Source organism: Quercus robur, chromosome 7 (genome assembly GCF_932294415.1).
Source record: "Quercus robur chromosome 7, dhQueRobu3.1, whole genome shotgun sequence".
NCBI lineage: Eukaryota > Viridiplantae > Streptophyta > Magnoliopsida > Fagales > Fagaceae > Quercus > Quercus robur.
In genome coordinates this window covers 24,584,740-24,605,339 of record NC_065540.1, presented here as the reverse complement: position 1 = coordinate 24,605,339, position 20,600 = coordinate 24,584,740, and the positions used below count along the sequence as shown (strand labels likewise).

The following is a 20,600-nucleotide window of genomic DNA, read 5'->3' as shown; positions in this document are numbered from 1 at the left end:
CACGATTTTAATAATTTATTAATTAACCGGCCCCCACAATATATATATATATATATCTCTTTACTCTTTCTTCTTATACTTCCCATAACACTTATACTTATGTATCTATAAATCCAAAACACATATTGTCAGCGCCAACCCTAGACATTTTGGTGTCTAAGGTGAGAACTAAAATGAAGTCTTTTTTATTCCTATGTATTAATTAAATTAATATTTATTTAATATTTTTATATTATAATATATTTCATTTAAAATTTATTTTTGGTGAATTTCTTTCTCATTCGTGATATTTTCATCTAAATTTTGTGTTATATTTTGTTTATTACTAATAACAAATTTATCCATTAATCATTTTTGAGACTCAATTAGTTTTTTTTTTTTTTTTTTTTTTTTTTAATTTCATATCCAGATGCACATTTTCTAGTAGACATTTCTAATTAAACAATATATTTATAAAGACTAAAATAAAAAATAACTTTCAAGTGTAGAGTAAATGAGAAATAAAACCTGATTCATATAAAAAAATATTGTTATAGTTTCACTGAACAATAACAAGTTTTTAGCAATCCTAACCTGCACAAATAAATATTTATTCATTATATTACTAATAACTAATATATATATATATATATATATATATATAACACAAGATTAAAATTAAAGAAAAAAATTAAGTACAGTCATAGCAAAAGTACCAGCCCAACAACAAAAAAAACGCGGGCTTAACCCAAAAAAACTTGAAAGCCCAAACGTCCAGCCATAGGCCCATAACTCAATATAAAGAGGCCCAGTCTTAACAAATAAAAAGGAGAGAAAGCCGAGCGTTGTGTCTGTTGTTTAGTCAATTGGGCTTGGGATTGTCAGTGATTTTTTGAAAGACACAGGTGCGTGGTTTGAGAGAGCCACAACTCACGAACCAATCCAACCACCCTCACACTCATCAAACCCACCACCACCATCACTGATACCATTGGGTGCAGATTTCTTTTCGGGTTTTTCCGCCCGGATCTTCTGTTCGGTAAGAAAATTAAATTTCATGTAGTTGCTGTGAATTTTTTTTTATTTTTTGGGATTCTCTTCCTCTGCTTCAATCAATACTTTGTTGCTTCGGCATAAAGTCAAACCTCTCGTGTGATAATGCTCTAAAATTCGTTGATTTTCATGGTTTTTAGACCAAATTCTTTACTGGGTACCAATAAAATTCACCGAACTTATATATATATATATATATATATTAGTTGTAAGTTGGGGACCTTGTTGATTTGGCCATTGTTAGACTTTGCGTATGTGTTTGAGATTTAGAAGGCTATTGGCTAATTTAATGTTAATGACCAATTGTCTATAATTCTTACATATACTAGCATAGTTTGCCAATATGTTTCAAAAGTGGTTACTTTTAGGATTTGATTTATAAAAATTTGCTGAAGAATTCAATATTCACAGTTCAAACGTCTTCTCTAGCAATTTCACCTCAAAAACCATAACTCAATTTTGCAATGTGGCTTAGGCATAATAATCCAAAGTTGCCAAGAGTTTCCATGAGTGTCTCTCTTAAGCGTTTTTGTCTATGTGACTCTGTGAGTTTCTCTCTCTCTCTCTCTCTCTCTTAGACTTGATTTGAGTTGAGTATGCGTGAAGGTGTTTGATCAAAATTTCAATGATAATGCAATGATTCTCATCTGACTTTGAAGTTTGAAGTATTTTTTTGTGTTTAAAATTATAATAGCTTTAGCGATGTTCTTTCACCTTAAACCGGTAAATTCTAAACACAAGGAGCTATCAGGTAATGCTTAGCTCTAGATTGGCTCTGGCTTCGAGAGTAATTTGAACCATTGACTCGAGCCATTGACGATAGAAGATTGTTATTGAGATGTGTGATTGTGTCTATAGGTTGAGATGGTAGCTTTCTTACGAGAGAGAGAGAGACCCATAACTAAATTGTTCAAATCTTGAAATTTTTTAATTTCCAAATCTTTAATTATAAGTTTCTGAACAAGCTCATTTTCCACATCCTTTTAGGTGGTTCCTTTTTCTTCATATTGTGAGGAGGAAGGCTGTGAACTATTCTAGTTTCCATGGCTACTGAAACAGCTATTCAAGATCCAAGAAAACATGCTTTGGAGGCATTGAAGCGGAGGTTTGCCTTTGTCGAGGCTGATCTGCTACAGCAAAAGAACAAAAAGAGTATAAAAGAAGGAGATGGAAAAGAACTTCATAGGACAACTTCTTTAGCAGATAAAACTGATGCAGCAGTCACTCCCTCATTTGATGCTCAACACAAGAAAGGTATTTTTTTTTTAATTAAAAACAAAAATTCTTGTATGCCTAACTTTGGTTTTGAGTATCTCCCTTTTATTAGGGGAAAAAATTTTCATTAAGTAATAAATATCATCTTGTAAGGCTGTCTCAGAACAGTCTCAAATTCTTCATTTTTGTATGTCCAATGTCCAACAGACAACTGTTATAAATAGTTTGGCTACTTGGGTGTCCAGATTGGCTCCCATTTTTTTTTTTTTTAATACCATACACTTTTTTGGTTTTTGCCTAGTTAGTTGTTCTAGAACCAAACTTCGTAGTTCTGTTATAAAGGAACGCATTTGTTCTTTCTGGAGTCACCTTCTTAACAAGGTACTGCTCTAGGCATGCAAAATTGCATATAGTTTTAGTTTTATGAACTGTATTAAAAAAAAGGAATGTAACGTGGTTCTATATGTACTGTGTGTCACAACTCACAAGGTATTGCTTTAGGCATGCATATACTTGTTTTAGTTTTTTAAGTAAAATTTATTTTAAAAAAGGAATGTAATGTGTACTTATATCCTTGTGCTTATATATATTCTAATTGATTAGATGGAAGTCCAATTTTTTGTTTTTGTTTTTGTTTTATGCAGATTCTGAAGAAAATGCTCCAGCATATTTGCAGCTCTCTCAAGCTGTACATGAGAATCTGCTGGCATCCAATGTTAAGGTACATCTTTTCTTTCTGAACCATGAGCCTTTGATCATTGGAGCTGCTTCAATTAGTGAGTTGACTTTACAGAATTAAGAGATGATGTATTCTCAGCTCCTTGGCTCATCGTGCAGCTTTCTAGTAGAAAAGGAGACATGGTCGATAAGATTTTACACGAGCTTCTTCAGAATGGTGATATGGCTCAGAAGTACATGCAGAAGTCCAGAAAAATACATATTGACCATTTCGTCCTTCTTGATAATTATGTACAAGGACGTGGTGTATCTACTGGTTCTCATATCAGGGCTTTGCGGATGCATTCGAAGCGTTCTAAAAAGCACATGTCCATGAAACAGCATAAAAAATGTGGATCATTTGATTTGCCCCACGAGCTTCATAAGTGAGTTTAATACTTCTCTGATTTTTTCATGGTTGTGACTTAATGATTTTTCTCCTTCTTCTAAGTTAATTTAATGCTTCTCTTCTTTGTTCATGGTTGTGACCTTGTGGTCCTTTTCTTCTTCTATACTTGCAATCTAGATATTATTATTCTCACTGTATATCTGGTGGCTACTTTATTTCATGAAAAACTAAGTATTTAGGCTAACCTTCTCAAAAGGACATAGCCTCATTTTTTGGAAAGCATACTAAGCTGGACTGGGAATCTAGGGAAGGCTGTATCAAGTTGATCATCTATCTCTATCGAATGTTGAGCCAAAACTGCTCACTCAGACAGTTGGGTTGCAAGCTTGTAGTTTGCATTGCTTTAGTTGTTTGAACTGGTACCATGACTTTATCAGTTTTTCCTATAAGTAGTTGGGTCAAACCTATGTAAGCAATAATTTCAAGAAATAATCCCATCCTGCTGGTTGAACTGGTTTTACTCTTCAGAGGGTTGGTGTTTTATGAGAGGCTTTACATGAGGGATCTGTTTCCCCTGTTCCACTCTTGACTAGTTTGATGCTGGCCAATTGTTTTGAATTTTCAGCTGTAGTTTTTCCAACAATTCGGAGGAAGAAATTAGGAAAATAACAATTGACTTACTCTTGAATGTTTAGATGATGAGAAAATACAGATGGAAATTAAAGTTTACTTCTCTATATGATGTAATCCGAAGAATAATTGTTTTTATGCTTTTCAAAGTTGATTCTGCCTTTAAATTTTCTCAAACAACAGTATGTTCTAATTATTATTGGATGTGTTTGGATAACAGGTTTGATGTTTTTAGGCCTATGCATGAAATGTGGAAAGGCTACATGATGCAACTGCTTAAAACTGTCGGGTAGGAATATTGTCCTTCTATGCTGATCTTGCAATCATGCAGTTTCTTATCCTTCATTGTTATTATAATTTTTTTTGCATTTTTTATCTTTCTTTTATGTGCTTATTATCATTCAGTATACAGGTTTATAATTTTGTTTGATCTTACAGGAAAAATCAGTTGGCTCAGTGTCTTCTCAGCGCAGATCTACACGGTGCTTTCATTCTAGGTAACACTATACTCTTTTTACAGAAATCTTTGCAATAAGAGTGCTTGTGGAACCTATAGTAGCTGTTTGCTTCTAGAGAACGTAGAAGTAATTTTGATGTGTAATCTTGTTATCCACCTTTTACTGTCCCTATTACTTTCTACATCATGCCATGATGGACTGGTCTACAATGGCAACAGCCTACTACTTGTGTTATTGCTGGGTTGCATGTAAATTTCCTGTCACTTGTGGGAGACTTTTTTTTTTTTTATAAATAACGTAAAAAATTTATTAAGAATAAAAAGCCAACCAAAGACACTGGAAATGTACTATAGTGGCAAAAATCAATAACCCAGATTACAATGATCAATAAGATCGGGGAGGGACAAACAATAACAAGATGGTAAAAATAAACTCCAATCAAGGAGAGTACTGAAGAAGAAAGACTTTATATCAAGGATAGTCCGTTCACAATCCTCAAAATATTTAGCATTCTGCTTCCACCATAAGCACCAAAACAAACAATGCAGCGCAAACCTCTAGAAATCTATATTTCGATGTCTACTGAACTTGCTCTGCGAAGAATCTAACAGCTCAATAACTTTATATGGCATAACCCAATGGATACCAAACGTTTACCTGTGCACGCAGTACTATGCCTTTGGAAAGAACTGCAAAAATTGTCCTACGGAACAAATATAAGATGGTGAGAATATAAAAGCAAACCCTGGTTGGAAAAAGATACATGGGTAGTTCCCCCACCAGTGTCCTTTGATGAGTTGTTACTGGCAAGAAGTCCAAAATTCACAGAGAGTTACACTGTATGACTCTTCAAGTTCATGGGGATATCCTTTTTGCCCGTTTGGTACAGCTTATTTTTCAGCCTTTTAATAATAGGGTTGTTTGAAAAAGCTATACCTACAAAAAAAGTGGAGTTTAATAAATTTGTAGTTGAAAAAGTGTTTTGAAACCTCCTTACCGAAAGGGCACTAGCCTTTAAGTCGCCCCCTCCCCCCTTGTTTCTTTTTTCCTTTGAGCCATTTTACTTCGAAAGGGATGTTCAATGATATCTTGTCTGTGCGTCTGAGGGCCATGTATAGTCTATTAAATGTTCACCAGCTTATTAAACTATTTGGAGTGGTGCGCACATAGACTTAATCTGCACACTAGTCAGCAGTGTCAACTGCAGTAAAAGAGATTAATAAATGAAAGGACCCCCACCTTTCCAAAACAAAAAAACCTATACATATGCGCAAAAGTCCTGCACTTATTATTTTTTTTTTTTGATAAGTAATAAGAATCATATTAATCATGAAGAAAAAGCAAAAACAGCAAATACAAGGTGTTCATGATGGTGAACACAAGAAACAGCAACAAAAAACAACAAAGATATGAAAAGCAACTTAAGGGGCAATTCTAAGGGAAGTAAGAAACTCCAAAGTAGAAGAACAATTTGAAGAACCCCAGCACCTAGCCCAATCAAAAAGAGTACTCTGGCATAGAGCTTGTAACGGAATAAGCAATTTCTCCTTAGCCTCAAAAGAGCGCCAATTTCTTTCCTTCCAAACAACCCACATCAAACAACCAGGAACCATATTCCATACGTCCGAAGAAAAGTTCCTCAACCAATTACTCCAACAACACCAAACTCTCCACTGAACCTAGCATGACCCATTGGATCCTAAAAACTTGTAACATTTGCACCCACAAAGAATAAGCTACTGGACAATGTAAGAGAAGATGGTCCACAGATTCCGTATTACAACAGCATATACAGCACCTATTCGCCAAAGGGAGACCCCGGAGCATCAAATTATCCAAGGTAAGTATCCAACCATGAGCTGCAGTCCACATGAAGAAAGCCACCCTTTTAGGAACCTTGACTTTCCAAATCCCCTTCCAAGGGAAGCTAGAGAGAGAGGTACCCCTGATCTTATTATAAAAGGACCGAATATCAAACTTACCGTTCCCATTAAGACACCAATGGGGACTATCACACCCAATGCCTCTCGGAATCTGAGATTGAATGAAATCCTGGAAGGAGAAGGCAGCTTCTAATTCCCTCTCATGAAAATTCCTATAAAATCTCAAATTCCAAAATCTATTATTCCCACCCTCCTGATGACACAATACATCAAAAATGCAAGCTTCCTTGTCATTTGAACACACATAATTGAGGATAGAGCATTTTAAGTGAGGTATCCCCAATCCACCTATCATGCCAAAAAAGAATGCGAGAGCCATCACCCACCACGAGGGCCAAATGTTTGGAGAACTTCTTCCAACTGTCATTAATACCACGCCAAAGACCACACCCGTGGGCCCTTCTGCAAACTTTAGTATTCCACCCCCTTTGACCCTCTCCATATTTGGTGGCAATAACCCTCCATCAGAGATGAGTTCCTTCTTGGCCAAACCTCCATCACCATTTTCCTAATAGGGCTTGATTGAAGTGAACTAACTTCCTAATCCCCAAACCACCCATCTCTAATGATGAACGCACCTTCTCCCAAGCCACCAAAGAATGTTTGAAACACTCCTCTAAAGACCCCCATAAAAAATTCAGAAGTCCTGCACTTATCTCTCTCTCTCTCTCCTTTATTTATTTATTTATTTATTTATTTTTTATATATTTAATTACTTGCTACAGTTTCCTTCCAAATTTCTGGCAGTTGCTGAGTGTAAAGCAACTTCTTTCACTGGAGTGAGTGGCATCATGATTCGTGAAACTGCAGAAACATTTGGGATAATTACACAAGATGATGTGTTCCGAGGTAATTCATCCACCGGCCCCAACTTCAAACTAATTTAACCATAATTAGTTATAGTTTTAATATTCTTATAGTCTCATACTAAACATGCATGCATGAGGAAGATTTAGATTGAATGCATTGTGTATATGCTCTTGTGTAGCCTTTTATACAATTTTTCTTATATGAAGTAATGGAGCTCTACAGCTGGCAAAATAAAATGTTTGACTAGTATATTTTCTGTCCATGATTTTGCAGTATTTGTAAATTGACAAGGTAGTGAAGTAATTATCTTAATCAGGGAAATCTCTAACTATTTAGCAAAACCAAAGGAGTATGCCTTACTATTTAGTAAAAGTAAGAAATGCAGGGGGTTCAAATGATAGCCCAACGGTAATGGTATCTTTGTGGTGCTCCATGTTTGTGGTTCGAACTCCACCTCCCATCTTCCCCACTATCTAAAATGTTGTATCCAGTACACAAAGCTCTCACTTTTGTGGGGTCTTGAAAAGGTGAAGGTAGGCAGCCTTACCCTCAAATTTTTTTGGAGGCTGATATCCTGACTCAAACCCGCGACTTCTCACCTTTGTTGGAAGGTACTTGCCATCACACCAAGGCCCTCACTATCTACCCCCCCCAAAAAAAAAGAAAAAAAAGAAACACAAGGTATATTTTAATGCCTAAATAAGCAATGAAAGTCACCGGATTTTGGGTGGTTCATTTACACCATGTCTTAATTAGGGTTTAATTTCCATGCTTCACAAGAGCCTTACACTTTCATGCATAGTAGAAAGTAAAACAAATTGAGTGTGCCCCTGACCTAGAAGCTGTAAAAGACATCTGAAACTAAAGAGACACTATTTCTATATTTATTGGATCAATAATTTTTTTTTGATAGATTGGATCAGTAATTGCTCTACGTACATTTACATTCTCTTCTTATCATCTGACTTCATATTGGAGGATGCTGATGGTTAAAGCTTTAATTTTTTAAATATATTTTGCAGTTGTGCCCAAAAAGATTTCTGTCTTTATTTTCCAAGTTGATTGCTGGAAAGTTACATTGCATGGGGACAAACTCACTTCAAGAAATTTGGGCTTGTGATCTTGATATTCATCATTGCATCCAAGGTGATTTTTTTTTTCATTATATAGGATTTTGCCACAAATGATCAAGAACTAGTATTCTTACTTATTTTTGGCTGTGAATACAGTTAAGATGTGCTATTTGTTGGTGGTACACTCAAGATTTTCCATTTCTTTGCAAATAGTTCCCCCCCCCCCCCCCCCCTCTTTTGGCACGTCACACACACACACACACGATAATTTTTGAACTCATGATGACCCTCCACCTAGCTCTTATAAAGGGTGGAATTGCCAGTTGAGCTAAAACTCATTGGTATGGGAAATGTTTTGGACAGTGCTAGTACTAGGCTTCAGATACCTAACTCCAAAATTGCAAATGGGCAAAATGCTTGAATTTATTCTGTTGGGAAGAAAGTTTTTTGTACAGTGCCAGTACTAGGCTTCAAGTACCTAATTCCAAATGGGCAAAATGCATAAATTGGAAATTTCTCTGGAAAATTTAGTCTCTTGGTTGTTCAAACATGATATTTTCGATGTATTGGTGTGTCATATTGCAGTTAGGTCTGTTTGTTTTAGCTTAAATCCCAGTTTATTTTCATTATCAACTTATGTGTAGCTTTTTAAAGACTCATTTATTTTAGGTAAAACTGTATTTTACACATTTTTAAATAGAAGAATCCAATAAAAATAAGCTCATCCAAACACACTCATCAATATATGGGAAAGCTAGATTAAGATTCTTTCTTCCATATATTTATTTTATTTTATGGACTATGGTGGTTCAAACTTGCAACCATTGCATAATTTGAACATAAGATTGATACTTTGCATTCATTTTAGGGGAAACAATTTCACTCAAGAAGGCTTTTCTTTTTGTATTCCAGAAACTCAGAGAATGTATTTAGGTCCAACTTTGATGGAGCTACAGGAAAGCACAAAATGTGTATCAAGCGATATTAGTGATGGCCCCATTCAGAGATTCGTTAAGATCAAGTGAAAATTTAGAATCTAGCGGTGAGGAGTTGACCATGTCATATCCTGTTCTTTCATTTCTATGTGGAGATGGGTCTTAACAAGGATGATTGATGTGACAATTTTTGGTTGGCAGGCAGCTGAGACAGTTTTGGTTTTACTTTTTAGACAGAAAACTATGACAGGAAGGGCAAACCTATCCTCAAGGTGATTGCACTGCCAGGTGGTCTATCCTGTTCTTTCATTTCTATGTTGTGCTTGACAGTACAAAATAGGCATGAGGAATGCTGTTTATGATTGGTCGGGAAAAACTTACGAAACTTGTAATATTTATTTCTCTTTATATTTAAGTGATTTTTTTCTTTGCTTTCTTGGCTATAATTTGCTCTCTAAAGGATGTGTTTTTGATCAAGTATTAATCCTTAGTTTCTGTTAAAAGAGCAACTCTCTTCCTCTAGTTTTTGATTTATAGAATGCTGCTTTTTACATCTGACGAAGGCTATGGTAATGCAGAGTTCCTAGTCCTGGATTTATACTAGGATGCATATCTGGATGTTGTTATTGAGAGCTGCAGATGCTATAGGGCCCCCACGGCCCCACAGCAGAAAAAGGCCATCACTTAGTGCTGGTCCCTCAAGGTGGGATGGGTGGTGGCAACTAGCAAAGGCCCCAGTCATGGTTTTGTTAGATTTTTTGTTGCATAGTTAGTGAGTGGCATATAGTGCACTGAAAAAATGATTTTCAAATGCCAACAAGTTCTGCTATGCAGATGCTAGAAATCCCAAGTCTGGCCCCGCAAGGTGGGTGGTGGCAAAGGCCCCCAGTCATGGTTATAATAGATTTTCTGTTGCATAGTTAGTGAGGGACCAATAGTGCATTGATAAATTGATTTGATTCTCAAGGACAAGTTTGACTCCAAACCAGATTAAAGCTATCTTTCCCAATCCATTATGACAATTTGTAAGACTATCTTTGTGTACTATTTAAACAAGTCATACAATTCATTAAAAAAGTTATGTAACTAAAATTACAAGTCTTTTCAATTGCCACATAATAGGTTAGAGGGAAATAGCATCTTTTTTCTTTTTCTTTTTCTTTATTCACTCAAATTTGGAGGAAAAAAGTATTTTTTTTAATTTAAAAAAAAATTACTTGCCTTTTTCAAATAAACTCAAATAGACTATCTTTCTCTATTCCATTAAAATATTAATTCTTCATCCTTTCTGAATTCTTTCCCAATGGACAAACACCCAATTAGAGAGAAATTATTTGATTTGGAATAATTAAATAATGGGTTAGAGAGATACAGTGCTCTCTAGGTGTGTGAGTCACTATAGATCTCTTCCCCCCCACCCCCCCCTTTTTTTTTCAAAAAGCTCCCAAGTAGAGTGGTTGTTGAAGAGAGATTTTGTAGTTTCACCCTCTAAATTTTTGAGCAAAAGTGGAAAGGTGGCAACTAATTTGGCTTTCTGATGTTATTACTAGGCATGCATTTGTGACTCGGTTTAACCATAAACTTACCACCCCTAATAGATCGGTTTCTTGGGGTATAATGGTGATTTGCTTAGCTCTTGTGGGGGTAAGCTTGAATGCAATAACCACATTTCTTTAAGTGTCCCTTAACTATAACAGTGTAGTTGCAGCTGGGATGATGCTGTGGATTTGGATGTCCATGATTTGAAAGATGTTTTGCAGGCTTAAATCTTGTTTTTTGCTGCCATTGGGCTGCATGTGACTGTCCAGTTTTGGTTCTCAATAAAAATTGCTCATTTATCCGGGGGGGAAAAAAGAAAAGAAAGACAAGATGCACTATTCTTCAGTAAAACTCAGATCAGAGAATGGTATAAGAGTAAATTGAAATAGATTGTTGTTATCACTGATATTTTGCTGCAAAGAAAACAAGATTTCCTACGACTTCTCTTTCCCAACAAAAGAAAAAAAAAGTCATTAACCTACTGTTAAACAATCATGGAAGACAATTGACTTCATATATGACCACAAAGCATGGAAGTACAGCCCTTGGATTCAAAACCATAAGCTTCTCCGAGCCATTTGAGTCATCTCCATTTGATGCCACCACAGAATCAAACCGACCATCTTCCCCAATATCCATGAGTTCATGTCTATGGTAACCACCAACACGGCCTGCAATTACTCGGCATAAAATGATAGCCCTCTTTGCACACACCCTTTTGGCATCATAATCATTTGTCACCTTCTCATGTGCCTTCCAACTGTTCTCATGGACAATTGACTTAATTTTGTTTTTTTGGTCAAAAGATGTGCCGGATTTTTTTTAGATTCCTCTAAAACCTTTTTTTTTTTTGGTTGCCTTTTACCCCTTCTTTTCTAAAATTTTGGGACTCCCCTTCTACTTGGGGGCCTTAGGCAACTGCCTAATTGGCCTAGTGGAAGGGACAGTCCTGCATATTATACTAGTTGTTGCTTTGTTTGATTGTGAGGATTGGAAAAGTGAAGAAATGAAAAATTCATTAGTTTGATTGAGGAGAAAAGTGAGAGGATAGAGAAGATAAATTTATATAAATTTATTCTTATACTCTTATTACATAATATATAAGATATGGTTGGGGTGGATAATTGAAAGTTATAAGAAATATAGAAAAGTAATTGAACCAACCAAAGTCTTTTTCTCTCATGTTTTCTCTCCAAATTGGAGATATTGCATTTTGGTGGGCCTGGGTGAAAGATACCCAGTTTTCTCCCCTCTTTTCCCCTGCCACCCAAACAAACATAAACATTATTTTCTCTCTCCCTTATTTCTCCCATTTTCCATTTCCCCAATGACCCCAACCAACCAAACGCAATTGTTAGTCATTCCTTTTTATTTTTGTAATTTACCTTTGTGGATCTCCCTTCTTCTATATAAGAGATGCAATTCATTTGTAAGAAAGCCAACAAATGTAAATATAGTTTTCTGCTCCATATAAACTCTCTTTTAAATAGTTTCTCTCTTAATTAGTGGTCATCAGACCTTGCAATCCATTTGAACAAAAAAAAAATCTACTTCTTTTGGGAGTTTGTAAAAAGGTGAGAATCATTCGTACTATCATGAATTAACAAAATTACCTCAAACAACTATAACTTATCTGGACAAGGATTTTGTAGAAATCTTTAAACCTAGACCTCTTGATACAAAGATCAGTCCTAGAATAATTAATTGAAATGGTCGTGAAATTCCAAAATAATGGATTTTGAATGATTTAACTAAAGATTGAAGTAAAGATACAGGCCATATATCACTTCAAGCTTCAAAAAAAAAAATCTTTATTTTTTGGGTAATAAACTTAAGGGATGAAATATTTTCTTCGGCCCCATCTTATTGCTTGCATCATTCAAATTAAAATAATTAATTAATTAAAATTTAAAAAAATTTAAAAAATAAAAAAGAAGAAGAAGAAGAAGAAAATTCATTCAAGCTATAAAAGATGCACAACACCCAGAAAAGCTCACAACATAAAATAGGAAATCACAGTATTCCAGAAATCCCAAGCAACTCCCACACAAACCACCTTCTAATGTGTTGTCAACAAGTATCAAGAACCTTTTGCTTCAATGACATAATACATTTCTCTCTTCGAAGAGAATATGCGTTTGAATCCCCTCCCCCAACTTTTTACAAGAAAAAACAATGTGCAGTCAATAACTAGCACTCCTATCATTAGTATTTGTGCTCGCTCTGGTTGTCTCATGGATTTGAAAAACAGAGAAGGACGAGGCATTCAACGAATCAAGAGTGAGAAGCACATAACTGTAGCAATGGCACAGGTTTTGCGATTAACTGTTTAACGTTGTCCCCCTAATTGCACATAGTTCAGAGGAAGTCCCTTCCTGATAGCTTCCATATTAAAAATCTTGATTTGAGATGCCAAAACAATTAAAAATCTTGGCATCTCAAACCAAGATTTTTAATATGGAAGCTATCAGGAAGGTATATATATACACACACGCTAAATGATCTTTTCAGACTAGTTTGGACCATGGCTTGAAACACCTCCTCCCTGACTAATACTTGTAATGAGAAGCTTACCTCATTGTTATTGATGATAATCTTTGCCATTTTCCCACAATCCAGCCATGATAATGGTGGTTATTGGTTAACTTCTCTGAAAGCAACTCAAAAGACCCCTGCTTTCTCAAAATCATTGTAAGGACTAGTTGTTTTGAATGCAGAACCACCATCCAACCATGAGAATGGTGGCCACCTTCTCTGAAAGAAACTTGCTACATCAATCACTCAAGACTCTGTCTTTCTCATAATCCTTGCAAGAGGCATGTATGTAGAAGCAGCAGAACCAGTAATTCCGTCTCAATCAACTTCTATCTTCTCTCTTGCGCTACACTGCAACTTCGGTGGCAAGGCATTAAATAGTGACAACAGTAGGCTTTTGGCCATCGCCAAATTAGGCAACACAAGCGGACTCCGTTGGTGTCGGCGACATTAATGGTGTTTTGGTCTACTAAGAGCATTCTCATTGGGACTGCAAAATGGGATATGTAGAGATGATTTGGCATTAAAGCCCAAAAACCACCCAACACCCAAACTTGTAAAAGCTTAAAATTGCAAAAAAATTTGCAATTGTGCTACAGTGCCATTCTAAATGTAGAATTGCACTGTAGCACAATTGTAAACGAAAATACTATATTTTATTGATTTCCCCTTTTGATTTCTCTCATTTTGAGTCTCACTTCCTCTTTCTGTCCCTTATAGCTCCTCCCTCCTCACTCCCTCTCTCACATCTCTCTCGTTCAAAGTTTGCACTAGTGTTGGGTTTTGGATTTTGGATTTGAGATCGGCGTGGATCGATGGGCTGGGTTTGGATCAGTGGGCTGAGATTAGTTGATGGTGGGTTTGGATCAGTTGATCGGTTGGTGGTAGCGTTGTTTGATGGTGGTTTAACGATGGTGGCGTTTTTTTTTTATTTTTTTATTTTTTTATCTGTTGTGGCATGTGCTAGAGGTTGAGGGAGAGAGGAAAAGGAAAAGTGAGAGAGATTGGTGTGGTGGCATGGTTGTCAACGAGATCATAGTGATGGGTTTCTAGATTGGCGTGGTGGCATGGTTGTTGGCGAGATTGGTGGTGGTTTTTCTTGTAGTTCTTGTGGTGGGTTTCTCTTGGTGGTGGTTGTCGGCATGGATTTCATCTAAGGTTGTCAACGTGGGTTTTGGTGGTTGGAATGGTGGTGGGTATTGCAATTATGGTGGTGGTTGCTAGTTGGTGCTGTGGTGGGTTTGTGTGGTGGTGGTTAGGTTTTTTCATTTGGTGATGTGGCTGGGTTTGCTTGGCAATGGTGGTAGCTGGGCAAGGTTTGCTTGGTGATGTAGCTGAGTTTTCCTGTGGTGGCTTAATTTTTAAATTTTTTTTTTTTATGAAGAGGAGAGACAGAGAGAAAAAGGAAAGATGAGAGGAAAAGAGAGAAATAGGTGGTGAAATTAATATTTTAATGAATAGATGAGATCCATAAGAAATGAGATATTAGGTATATTGTAAAATGATATGGTATAATTGATAAAATAGTTTTTTAAGATAGTAAAATAAAATATGATAGCATTTCCCACTGTGAATACTCTAATCATCAGAATTTAAAATCTAATTGATTTAGACAACAATGTCAGTTTAGCACTTTACATACTCGCCATATTCCAAAGAGAACCATAGTTTTCAATACTAGCCATCTTTACCTGGCAAAAAATATACCATGCAGGCGCGTTGGATCATGAGTATCTTTCATGCTGACTGGAAGCAATAAAATCAGGTAGCATAAGAAAAAGGATCATGCTTAGAGCAATCGTTAACAAATCATTTTAGAAAAATTTTAACGTCACTTTTATGAGAAAGATAAAAAGTTATCAAAACATTAATTGCTTTTTTCTTTTCTTTTCCTATAATAACTTTCCTAAAATGGATTGCTAACAAATGCACTTTGAGCTCCTATTAACATTTCCCTAAGAAAAATCAATCTAACCTCTAATCACATTTAACCCCAAATATACTCTAAAATTATCATAGTTAAGTTGCCTTGAACTAGAACAGTATATATTATGAGAATCTCAACCGGTTTACTAACAAATGCACTTTGAGCACCTATTAACATTTCCCTAAGAAAAATCAATCTAACCTCTAATCACATTTAACCCCAAATATACTATGAAATTATCATAGTTAAGTTGACTTGAACTAGAACAGCATATATTATGAGAATCTCAACCTATTAGTCAAAGAAAAGCTGAAATACTCCAAACATTGCCAGAGGGGAGGAACCAAATATCAGAATTATTAGATTCATGAAAGTTTGGTTGCACCTGCTCCACTAGGTACAAGGTACAGTCAACAGTGGTACACAGCATGAACACACAAATTATGCCTTCACACACTCCCTGGTTAATAGTGAGTGCTTCCTATGCAAACCAACTGGGTAACTTTTCTAAAATGGTTTACTAACAAATGCACTTTGAGCACCTATTACAATTTCCCTAAGAAAAATCAATCTAACCTCTAATCACATTTAACCCCAAATATACTCTGAAATTATCATAGTTAAGTTGCCTTGAACTAGAACAGTATATATTATGAGAATCTCAACCTATTTAGTCAAAGAAAAGCTGAAATACTCCAAACATTGCCAGAGGGGAGGAACCAAATATCAGAATTATTAGATTCATGAATGTTTGGTTGCACCTGCTCCACTAGGTACAAGGTACAGTAAACAGTGGTACACAGCACGAACACACAAATTATGCGTTCACACACTCCCTGGTTAATAGTGAGAGCTTCCTATGCAAACCAACTTGGTAACTTTCCTAAAATGGTTTACTAACAAATGCACTTTGAGCACCTATTAACATTTCCCTAAGAAAAATCAATCTAACCTCTAATCAGAATTTTTTGATTCATGAATGTTTGGTTGCACCTGCTCCACTAGGTTCAAGGTACAGTCAACAGTGGTACACAGCATGAACACACAAATTATGCGTTCAAGGACTCCCCAGTTAATAGTGAGAGCTTCCTATGCAAACCAACTTGGTAACTTTCCTAAAATGGTTTACTAACAAATGCACTTTTAGCACCTATTAACATTTCCCTAAGAAAAATCAATCTAACCTCTAATCACATTTAACCCCAAATATACTCTGAAATTATCATAGTTAAATTGCCATGAACTAGAACAGTATATATTATGAGAATCTCAACCTACTTAGTTAAAGAAAAGCTGAAATACTCCAAACATTGCCAGAGGGGAGGAACCAAATATCAGAATTATTAGATTCATGAATGTTTGGTTGCACCTGCCCCAATAGGTACAAGGTACAGTCAACAGTGGTACACAGCATGAACACGCAAATTATGCGTTCAAACACTCCCCGGTTAATAGTGAGAGCTTCCTATGCAAACCAACTTGGTCACATATGAACTGCAAATCATTAAATAAATTCTCCATCAAACCAATTCCCACCGCGTCTTTCTGAGACAACTAGTATACCCGTAGTCACGTCAAGCATCCATGAATGCTGTACTAAAGAATAGCTGCTTACCATATTTTATCATGTCCAGACTCCTAAACAATATCTGACCCTAGATCAGGTCTTCTACCAATGTAGAAATATCTTCAATTTTCAGTTAAAAAGGCTCGAGACAAGAAAAACATGAACAAAATGATAATGTACACAGGTTGCACATTTAAAACCATGGCACAAGACATAAGATAATTCTTCTCGCTCTATAACAACAACAAAAACTCAGGTCGCGAAAGGCATATTGACACAGTTCCGAAAAAACTTTCAATGCAATGTCATGAGTTCCGTTTCTCTTTTTCACTGCTGCTTCTGCTTGAACCAAAAGATGAAGCTGTTACAAATTCATGAGTAGAACTCACCCTTGAAAACCCAAGAGCTTATAAACTCATGTTTAAGCTTATAATTAGGCAATGTGGGACATTAGGATCATAACAGAAGCCTCAAGCAGAATCATCAGTCTTTGTTGCATGGTAGATCAATATTTCTCTTTTGTGTTCAACCAGTCCAACCTTTGGCTTCTCAAAAAATAAAAAATTCCTAGTTTATACGAACAGGTAAACTCCCATATTCTCAACCTTTGTCTAACTACAATTTGATCACGTCAAAAAATCTCTCAACCAACCTCCCTCAATTTTAATGACTAGACTAACAATTTTAAAAACATGATAACTGAAGTGCCTTCCCACATAGACTCTCCTCACATGTAAACGCCACCATTCCTAGTTCTATTTATACAAATTAAGATTCATAAATTTAGTCAACACACTATACCATCATTATCCATATACTCCTTAACTTCATTAAAGCATCAATCTCATACCTTTTTTAAGTACTCAATCACATACCTATCACTTCAACCTACCTAGAACTTCAAAGCTAAAAACTTTTGCCCTGATATAGACAAATGACCCAAGACTGCACGCGTGATGGAAACCCTAAAAGATAGACAACACCATAGTTTTTAAATTGAACAGTCAAATTCTAAAACAAGGGTCACCAACAGTACCCTCAAAGGTTTCCCTAACAAGTCTCAAGCCAAAAACAGAGAGGAATATCCACAGCCACACAAGAGCCCCTCCAACTACAACATATGTACCACCAAAAACTACAACAATACATATTTTCCACTCAAACTAAGTCTTAAACCCAATTCCCTCACTGAAAATTTGAGGCAAAAAGACAATCTAGATTAATCTTCCGATTATCTCCCTCTCAACTCATAATCCATCACACTAAGCCAATTGCTGAAATCAAACAAACAGGATTTGAACAACCTCCTCAAAATCTTTATGAATTATCAAGCAATACTTAAGCCAATCTGTTATTAAAAGTTCATCTCAAATTGAGTCTAAGGTCTACTGACATTGGATAGACTTAACTAAATGTTTTTACCATAGACCTAAAGAAGTTTCTTGCATAGTTAACGACAGCAAGCCAAGACAAACTCCATTCCTTTATAGCAGAATCTGGCTTTGCTACCAACTAATAAGCATTAAAAGACGCTAGAGCACCCCAAAAAGCCTCCAACCAGCTAATAAAAAAACTTCCGCATAAATTATGATTCCTGAAATTGCTCAACAACACCATCAGCAATTGCCAACAACATAAGAAATTACATTTAACATAGAAGTACAAGCTTATATATAGCATTTGAACAACAGTTTCTCACCCCACAAGAGGCAGAAATTGAAAAAGGCAGTAATGAGTTCCAACATCATGAATGCAGTATAGAATGAAAACATGAAGTACATCCTAAGCAGGCTAGAGACATAATCTTAACAGGACACATATTTCATGACAGAACAAACTTCTTTAAGTTTCAACAACAAATTTTTGCTATTGAGAACACTGAAAGGGGTGATAATTAAGTTTGAAATACAGTACAAAAATCATGTTATCAAGACATTCCACAACATTGAACAATGTCAATATTTCATTCATATTTGAAAAAGAGAGACATTGATTAAAATCCTACAGTTCAGAGGGATACTATCTTTAAAAAAATTCATATTCCAAAACCAAAAACTGCCCGTATCTTATGAAAAATAAGATCCCGCCATCCCCTCTCGGTATTCTCCACCACAGTCGAATTCCCATATCTGCAATCAAAAACAATCCAAACACAACCCAATCAGCTCACCTGCCTCACCATCCAAGAAAACAATAAAAGTCTCACACAACACAGCAATGAAAAAAAAAAAAATATATATATATATATATATATATATATAGAGTTTAAACCCTATAAGTGACAAATTAAACCCTCAGTCTGTATTAAACTCCAAAATCTCAATCCCTGTTGAGCTCCAAACACAATCACAATATCATTCCATTTAAATGGAATGAAGTTTAATTTGTTACGTTTTTGAACCTCAAGATTTACTTAGTGACTTTTTTGAAAGTCAAGGATTAATATTTCCATTAAAACTATAGTGTTTGATTTGTTACTTCAAAACCCTTAAAATGTAATTTAACCAAAAAAATAAAGAAAAAAAGAAACCCATCAAAGAAAACTCACCTATCTTCTTCGGGAACATCAATATGCGTCAGCTTGACAATGGTAACTCCAGGTTCAGGCTCTTCCAAAGTTAGTCTCACCTGCAATATTCATTCAAAAACCAGTGAGTACACAAATTCCCATCAGTCACAAACCTAATAAAAACGAAAACGAAAACGAATCGAAACTCACTGTTGATTGAATCCCATCAGGCCAGCTTCCAAACCTCCATTTCTGCACAATCAACTTAGCTTCCTGCAACTCCACATTGACCCCAGTAACAGACCCATCAAAAATACTAAACTCCCCACCCACCTCTTTACTAATCCTCGCATTGCTCTGAGTAAAACCCTTCCACCTATTCTCATCCATCAAAATCTCATACAAATCCTTAGCTCTACAGCTAAACTTCTCTGTCATAGTTATGGTCTTAAACCCTTCCTTCTTCTTCTTCTTCCCCTCCTCCTTCGGCTTTGCAGCCGAATTCGCCACCGCCGCAGCCTCAGCCGCCTTCCCGGAAGCAGCAGCAGCAGCTGAGTTCGAATTCGATTTCGAATTCGAACCCGGTTGAGCTTTGGGCGCAACCTTCTTGACCTCCAATTCATCCTTAGCAGGTCCACCCTTAGCCATGGTTTCCTCAAAGACTCGAACTTTATCCAAAATCAAACGCTTCCCTTTCGCAAACACCGCGTCCTTGAGTGTCTTCCCAATGGGTCCCTCGTCCTTAACCGAGACCTTGAATTCTGGGTCTTCACCAGCATTCTCATCAGAGATATAGGGGATCTCAACGAGACCTTCAGCTTTGAGCAAAGAAGTACCTTCAGAGTCTTTAGCTTCTCCTTCCCACGAAAGCGCGAGGCTGATCTCGTACCCAGGTATGATCTTTCCCTTTCGCACATTCACGTACGCCTCGCCCTCGACCTTCTCGACCTTCTTGGTCTTGACGTAGAGGTTGCCTTCGCCATCGAGGATTGTGAGATTGGAGAGGTGTTTGGAGAAGAGGTTTCGAGACCATTCGAGACAGTCGGTCTCGGCCCAGTGCCAGTTGTGGACATTGGCGCCGTCGGGTCTCTCCTCCACGATCCAACGCTTGTCTCCCTCACCATACTTCGCCATTGATCAAATGCTAGAGATTGAAGAAACCCAAAAAAGTAAAGAGACAAAATATAGAGTTAACAAGGAAGCTATGGAACAGAGAAAGAGCTAAGGAGGGTTAAGGAGGTTTGTGCGTAAAGTGAGAGGGAGAAGGAAAAAGAAGGGGTTGTTATAAAGAAGACTAGAGACGTGGAGTCTTGAGTCCGGAGGGTTCTGATGAGATTGGAGGAAGTGTCTAGAATCACTTA

The 20,600-nt window shown here is 36.4% G+C and overlaps 2 protein-coding genes across 6 annotated transcripts; one reads left to right on the top strand and one right to left on the bottom strand.

Moving 5' to 3' along the window:
• Positions 1 to 844: 844 nt before the first annotated feature.
• On the top strand, positions 845 to 9,608 carry LOC126692880 (ribonuclease MRP protein subunit POP4-like). 5 transcript variants are annotated; one of them, XR_007645122.1, is made up of 10 exons: positions 845 to 1,018; positions 2,020 to 2,286; positions 2,892 to 2,968; positions 3,085 to 3,350; positions 4,164 to 4,232; positions 4,382 to 4,440; positions 7,092 to 7,193; positions 8,177 to 8,300; positions 9,140 to 9,269; positions 9,364 to 9,608. XR_007645122.1 is itself a non-coding variant. In XM_050388681.1 (10 exons), exons 3-9 carry the CDS (start codon positions 2,076 to 2,078, stop codon positions 8,272 to 8,274), a joined length of 882 nt encoding a protein of 293 aa, XP_050244638.1. In that variant the 5' UTR covers positions 848 to 1,018; positions 1,508 to 1,577; positions 2,020 to 2,075; the 3' UTR covers positions 8,275 to 8,300; positions 9,140 to 9,608. The 5 variants fall into 5 exon arrangements, 4 of the variants coding, with proteins under 4 accessions (XP_050244640.1, XP_050244637.1, XP_050244639.1 ...); XM_050388681.1 differs by adding an exon at positions 1,508 to 1,577 and having other exon boundaries at positions 848 to 1,018; positions 9,140 to 9,608; XM_050388683.1 differs by lacking the exon at positions 9,140 to 9,269.
• Positions 9,609 to 18,675: 9,067 nt separating this feature from the next.
• LOC126692879 (uncharacterized) lies at positions 18,676 to 20,600 on the bottom strand. Its single transcript, XM_050388679.1, has 3 exons — positions 19,450 to 20,600; positions 19,279 to 19,358; positions 18,676 to 18,859 (listed from the first exon to the last, which is right to left on the bottom strand). The coding sequence occupies exons 1-3, from the start codon at positions 20,371 to 20,373 to the stop codon at positions 18,766 to 18,768; spliced, it is 1,098 nt and encodes a 365-aa protein (XP_050244636.1). The 5' UTR covers positions 20,374 to 20,600; the 3' UTR covers positions 18,676 to 18,765.